Source organism: Notolabrus celidotus, chromosome 6 (assembly GCF_009762535.1).
Source record: "Notolabrus celidotus isolate fNotCel1 chromosome 6, fNotCel1.pri, whole genome shotgun sequence".
In the NCBI taxonomy this organism is placed as follows: domain Eukaryota; kingdom Metazoa; phylum Chordata; class Actinopteri; order Labriformes; family Labridae; genus Notolabrus; species Notolabrus celidotus.
This window is the reverse complement of record NC_048277.1, coordinates 23873570-23880932: the sequence shown is the minus strand read 5'-3', so window position 1 is coordinate 23880932 and position 7363 is coordinate 23873570. Positions and strand designations below refer to the sequence as shown.

Here is a 7363-nt window from a genome sequence, read left to right as displayed (position 1 = left end):
ATACCCCTCTAACAAATGGCAAAAGATTCTCAATAGTGAACAAATAGCACTGAGCATGCTGCAAAACAAAATATAATCAAATGGAAATCACTGCAGGATGCTTTCAGCAAATGACCTTCTCAGCTCTATTGACAAAACACAGGCAAACTGTTAAATGCGATATTGCGAAGGCTCACAGCATTTGCATCTACAGTACAGCTCTGCTCATATCCTATTGAAGTGTAATCTGCGATATCGGAGAGCCACATGATTGAATGGAATATTAGCTTTCTATTTTGCTGGCTTGTAAGAAAAAACCTGCATATTTATGACAGAGAGCCACTGAAAGGCTGTAGTAGTACAATAAAAACATTACTGCCCGTGCTGTAAAGATTTCACCTCAGAAGTTGTTTTTTTTGATTCACTGTGAAGATTTTCATTTAAAGATTGAAATGTTATCACACAACTTCTTATTTAACCAGTCGCAACAATAGACTGAGTGCTGCTGCTGCTGCTGCTGCTGCTGCTGCTAGCTTTGAGCTGCTGTTTTAATAACAGTCATGACTTCTCCCATTTATTTTACAACGTCCCGTCCCTCAGTCTACCCACTTTATGTAACAAGAAGTTCCAGCCAAATTGGAAAATTTGCTCTGAGAACAAAAAGCAAGAATAATTGAAGAAATTGTTTTAAATTGCCTTCTGAGTGGATTCTGAGTTTTTTACAAGACTAAGTCAAGGTCATGGACAAATTGTTCCATCAGCACTTACTAACAGGGGCCGCCTACGAGTGATGTAACACAGCCTGAATACTCAGGGTTATCTACATCTCATTTATGCATCTAATTTGGAGACTATTTGCATAGCAGTCACATCACCTTGCATCAAAAACTGGCAGAGGACGCACACAATCGCTCCTTAAGAGCTCTTAATCTCTGGCCTGTGCCTGATAATGTGTGGCGCTCCATAAACCTGCACATGACAGCGTGCTTCATAAGAGACCATCTGACCACCATTTGTAGAAGAGATACGGATGTGCAGCAGGTGTGGCATGGTTGAAGTCACAGGACCAGATGGGTGCCTCTTTTTCTGGCCTTACATCAATGTTTACTGACACCAAAGGAGAATTTTCATATGATTCTCCTGCTCTAATAACTCCTGTCATTGTAGTGGAAAGTATCTGAATACATTTACTCACTACTCCTCTTTATAATTATGGTTCATCTGAGGATTTTAGACAGGTCATTTATTTGACAGCTACTTATAATTCACTGAAATTAATTAACCTTATTATTGTTGATTCATATATTGATCATCTTCTTAATTAAAGCTCCTGTGCAGAGTTTTAAGCTGGTTATGAAACTGACTGAAATTAATACTGGTACCTCTTTATGACCTGCATAAGCAAACAAGACCATCATCAAGAAGACTTATTTTTTCTATGTAGTGTTTTTTAATGTCTCAAATTGCTGTAGTGGGGTAGGTATCTGAAGAAGTGAATGACAGAAGGCTGCAAAAACAGCATTTGTTCTGTACTTCTGATGTCAAAGATTCCAAATAGGTGATACGATTGACTGTTAAAGACAGCTGGATGAGAGTTTTTAAAATAACTGCTGTCACTTGTACAGAACAAGATCAGCAAAGACTGTTGCGTCTCTTGGTGGTTACACAAAATTGACACAAAACAAAAATTATTTGTCCACAATATCTTTGGATCGGATTGGAAATCAGGGGCATGCCCAAAGTGTTTTTTTTTTTTACCGGGGTCACTGGATCATGCAGGGGTGGCATCAAGTATGTGGGCACACTGTCATGAATGGACAGCATTCATTTACCCTTGAACATCTCCTTTATTTAAAAACATGAACGTTTTTCAACAGATGTTATGTTCCTTTGTTTGATTTTTGGAGCTTTAAAATGTAACACAACAGAGTAACAAGATAAGAATCCTTTAGAGAATACCCAAAAATAAGACGCTAGTCCAATGTCAAATTTTGAGATACTTAAAATACATCTTTACTTAATTAATTGACACATTTTGGTGCCGGAACGTTTCCAATAAATATATTTTTGACAGTAAGACAGTAAGAAAAAGTTTGATTTTAATTTTTTTGATAAACTGAGGGTGGCCAATCAGATTTCAAGGGGGTCCATGCCACCCATGGCCACCTCTGGACACGCCCCTATTGGAAATGTATAAATATTCAGGTAGGTAATATTAACTTCTTAATATAATAATAATTCTTGCCTCAATACTATGTCATATTATGAATGCACGATTTTGGTTAGTTATAGTATACTTCAGGTTCCTAATCAGTGTGGAACTTCCTCCTCTTCCTCCACTAATGAGATCCCCAATTAACCTGAGCAACGCTGGTGCAGGTCCTGTCTAATTCCCCAAGGTGGGCTGTTATAAGTGCACACCTTATCACATGCAAAGCAGAGTTTTGGAAATGACAAAGGGATGCACGTGCGGAATTGAAAGGCACTCATGGCAGCAGAGCAAACAGGCGGTGAGGAGGTTAGGAGGACTTCTTAACACAGCTGCTAAAGTCACTTTTTCCCATTTTTGTCCTCTGAGAGAGAGAGAGAGAGAGAGAGAGAGAGAGAGAGAGAGAGAGAGAGAGAGAGAGAGAGAGAGATTGTATTGTGTATATATATGTATGTGTATTATTTGATGCCATTTATGAATAATGTTATTATTATTGTTATGTTTATGCTTTGGAAACATTGTTTAACTCACATGCCATTAAAGCTATTTGTATTGAATTGAAAAATTGAGAGAGAGAGAGAGCATGTGTGATAGAGAGAGTGTGTGAGAGAGTGAGATAGAGCATGTGTGTGTGTTACAGAGAGAGTTAGAGAGGAAGAGAGTGTGTGAGAGAGAGGGAGTGTGTGTGTGTGTGTGTGTGTGAGAGAGAGAGAGCATGTGAGAGAGAGAGCATGTGTGTGTGTGTGAGAGAGAGAGAGAGAGAGAGAGAGAGAGAGAGAGACAGTGTGTTCGAGAGAGCATGCGAGAGAGGGAGAGAGAGAGATATATAGAGTGTGTGTGTGTGTGTGTGTGTGTGTGTGTGAGAGAGAGAGAGAGAGAGAGAGAGAGAGAGAGAGAGAGAGAGAGAGAGAGAGAGTGAAAGAGAGAGTGAGGGAGAGGAGAGAGAGAGAGAGACAGAGTGTGTGTGTGTGTGTGAGAGAGAGAGAGAGAGAGAGAGAGAGAGAGAGAGAGAGAGAGAGAGAGTGTCTCACACTGGTTAGCCTACCTATCCGCTAGGAGGAGAGGAGAGGCTGTTGAAGGAGCAACAAAACAATAAACAGCTTCTACTACGAAGCACATCAGCGGAGTTCACCATACACGCCAGCCAGAGGAGTACCCACAAATAATTGAGACAACGCCATCGCATCTGCCTCGAAGTGAAGTAACAGCCATGTATCTGAACAGGGAAGAGGACAATAGCAAAGGTAAGATCCTGTCAAAGAAATGACACTCTTTGCGGAGATCATCCTGACAGTTTCAAGGTGTTTCATTACTGACCCGCTTTCGCTCTCTTCTGCCTGGCATTATTAAAGAGGTGGGGATGTACTGTCACACATCCACTGACAACGTATTTTTTCTGATCCTTTGACCGGTGATGTTAGTGAAAAGTGTGGGCTGTCATTATGTAATATCAGTGCAGTTAATTGCCTCCTAGGAGGATGCTTATCATTAGCCAAATCCTGCTTTTTATTACCATGCACCGTGGACGATTCATTGTTAACCTGTTGTTGACAATTTGACACATGCATTATTTGCCGGCTTTGCATTTCCTTGTGTTGATCTTGTTTTGGACATTAACAGTAAGGGCAACACAACACAAGGTCAAAGCCTTTAGCTGCAATGAAACCTAAGTGTATACAGGTTATTAATGGTGCTCCACAGCCTCCGACATGCTGCAAAAATACTAAGGGAATATGGGCTGCAGCTTATTGCTTTACAGGGAGAGATAACCGTGCAGCAGCGCGAGGGGTAAAGAGGGTACAAAGGAGGCATATTTGAGTAATCTCTCCCACGTGTTTTCGAGGCGTGATTTCTTCTCTCATCGGGCGCCCAGAAACACTCCCGACTCATGTCCCCTGCTGTTACCATGAAGCAGAAACGACTCTCAGGGGCTGAGAGGTAATGCTAATTACCACCCAAATCTTCAGGTTATACTAGAATAACACCTGCTGCTACCAAGGAGGGGAGGGAGGGGAGAGGAGGGGAGGGGAGGGAGGGTGTAAGAGAGCAAAAGGCAGAGTGGGAGGAGCCATTTTTGTTCATTTTCCTGTGATGTGAGATAATGTGATCTCATCACACAGGCAACAACACTCAACTCAACTCAACTCAACTTTATTTATATAGCACTTTTCATACATAGAAACATGTAGCCCAAAGTGCTTCACAGAGTACACGATACTGTACGGAGGGACGTGTGCGAGCATCACCAGCACAGCATCCGTGGGTAGCAGAGGACACATGGGAGTTACCCATGTATGTGTTGTGTCTGAAATTAAAAAGAAACACACGCAGTCAGCTGAAAATGGTGCAGGAGGTGTTTAAAAGCCCATCTAAGGAGTTTTAAGCATATTATTAAACATTTTCACAACATTCTGATAATAGTGGTGATGCCTCTTTGCGAAGTTCAAAAGCAGCCTAGACCACCAGCAATAAAATGACAATATCTGTATTGCACATCCTTTACTCTGAGTATGAACTTTTACCCTCTGGAAGATGCTACAGGGTCCCCAAGTGTAAATTTGATCATTTTAAAAACTCCTTTGTGCCTATCTCTATTAGAATTTTAAATAGTAAATAGCCTGTTACGGTTGGGACAGTGTTATGGTGCTCTCTCTTTAAGATTATGCTGTGTGTTGTATGAGTGTGTACTATTTATTGTATTTTTTCTTATTTATTTATGTGTTTTTGTGTCATTGTGGTGATTTTTGAAGGAGCAGGTAACGTGCAGCACTGATGTCCTATGGGGACATTCAAGTACATCGTAACGTATCGTATCCTGATATAACTGCCTGAAACTGCTGCCACAGAGGAGGTGTTAGACAGGAGGATTTAGTCTGCTGGAGAAACAGCCATTTCTTTCATTTTTCACAGCATGGTTTATAATGAGCAATGTATTTGACTGTCAAAAAACAGTCCGCTCATGTACAGGACAAGATCTGCAAAGAGAAATGGCGTACTGCTTTGTCTGCAAGGGTTGCAAAAATCAACACAAAGCAATAGTCCCTCACAGGAGCTTTGATTTAACAAGCATATGTCCTGAGAGTGTTGTGTCCTGAGATATGCCTTGAATGTTTGTAAGTCATATCAAGCAATGAAGCTTGAACATCATGGGAGATCTTCAGATGATCAAATATCTTTTGACAGACTGAAGAATTATCTGAATTCACTGCTGTGTCAGAGCATCAGTGCAGTGACCGTGTCAGTAGTATGCAGCTCTATATGAAGAACACCCACAGATCTTTATGGAGAGGATTCAACATATTGGCTAGAGGAGATTGCCAGTGTAGGACAGAAGTGTGGTCAACCGTACGTAATGCTTACTCAACTCCAAATTTAGCTGCTGGTCAAGGGTACATGGTTTTAAACTACAGAACACACATGCAGGAACGAGCTGATGGAAAACACTTGAACTCCATACTATTACTTGCTAAGGTCAGCTTAAACATGACCTCTGCACAGTTAAAAAGTAACAGAAAATTCAGGCTTGACAAGTAACCTATCTAATAAGCTGTATAATTATCTGTCCTTTCAAGCTAGCACCGCTCTGGCTACAACATGACCTAGTTGGGTGGCATGCTGACCTTTCCCACTTCTAGCAGTTGTTGGCACTAAGCTAGCAAAAGCACAGTTTTTCATGTTCCACTACCAAGCGGCGACCTCCGGCCGTGAGAATTGAAGGGAATGCGAAAGTGTTAAAAACGGCAGTTTCTCGAGTGCCCGCTTGAGGCTGGCTCCAGAAGTACGGAAACCACATACACACCTATTCAAAAAAGCCGATCTTTACAACAGAAATAAACATGTTTAAAATGTTGCAAAAGACGAGTGTAGTCTGGATAGCTCATTTCTTGATCAGCACACACTGTGGGGGGAGGATTTTTTTTTCATAACGCGGCAGTTTTGAAGCTATTAAGATTACGTGTTTTCCATTATGAGAGGCACAGCTGACTTGACGGACAGGCGGGGAACTATTGGCCAGGAGGCTCATAGCCCGCCTGTTTACCTCACACTGGCTCGACAGAAGTTAGGTTGAGTTCAGCATATCCAGTATGGCTGCCTCCAATGATTGGCTTCAAAACAGCACTCAGAAACAGATGGGTGATGTCATGGATACTACGTCCATTATTTCTATGGCCACTACCCATGATTCAGTTTGTCTATTGGACATAACATTTTAAGAAAACATTTGAAGTAAAGAAAAGCAAACCAAACCAAAGCTAACTGAAATTACTACTTACCATAATTTTCCTCACCAGTAACCGTAAGCTAACTGACTAAAGCTAGCCAAATTCTCGTTATTTTGCGAGCTACATGTCAAGATTTACAAGTAGCGAACTTCATTGACATTTCTTTATATCAATTTTGGATTTTTCACTTTTAATTTTTCCACAATTTTAAGTTCAATATAATGTATTACAAAAAAATCACCCTCAAACCAAGGACATCACAATCAACCTCAAATGTCTTCTATTTTTAGTCCTGCAGTAAAATGGTAGCATTCTAACACATGAATGGTTTGCATGGTAAATATACACTAAACATAAGCATGTTCATATTGTCATGTAAGCATGTTGGCAAGCTGACATTTGGTGGAGAGCACTTTCGAGTTAAAGTACAGCCTCACAGGGCTGCTAGCATAGCTCTCTAGTTGCTGAAGGTCACAGAGGGAAGCAAAGGGAAACGTGTGGAGTATATCAGACTGCACAGTGTGTTGAACATTGTGATCAAAGAGGTCATGTTGGTTGCTAGCATGTGAGGTAGGTGTGAGCAGAGGCTTGAATTAAAAGCAAGATGTCACCAAGTGAGTGTATGAATTTGTAGCCGGTTGTATTGTCCAGTGGTTTAAACACCTATAAGCTGGAACTAAAGGCTGTTTTCCAGGGATTAATTGACTGCAAGGAAAGTAGTAAAGTTATGAGGAGGCTGACTACTAATGAGTTGGGCCGACTCTTTTAAGTAAGGAAGTCAATAATTGATCAACACACCTTTAATTGATTTATGTGAGTGGGTGTTCCTTTCTGGCAGGTGTCTCCCTCGACGTACTGCTGTTGTCTTTAAATTCACACGGTGTCTCAAGGTGGAGTGGCAGGGAGCGGGAGAAAGGTCTACCAGGGACTTATTGATTATAGCCTTAGAGGA

General features: G+C 41.1%; 1 protein-coding gene across 1 annotated transcript in view; it reads left to right on the top strand.

Moving 5' to 3' along the window:
• The first annotated feature begins 3398 nt into the window (after positions 1-3398).
• syt7a (synaptotagmin VIIa) overlaps positions 3399-7363 on the top strand; it is a 109626-nt gene continuing 105661 nt past the window's right edge. Inside the window, exon 1 of the mRNA XM_034685136.1 lies at positions 3399-3432. Coding sequence (XP_034541027.1) covers positions 3399-3432 — 34 coding nt within the window. The remainder of the gene's footprint in view (positions 3433-7363) is intronic.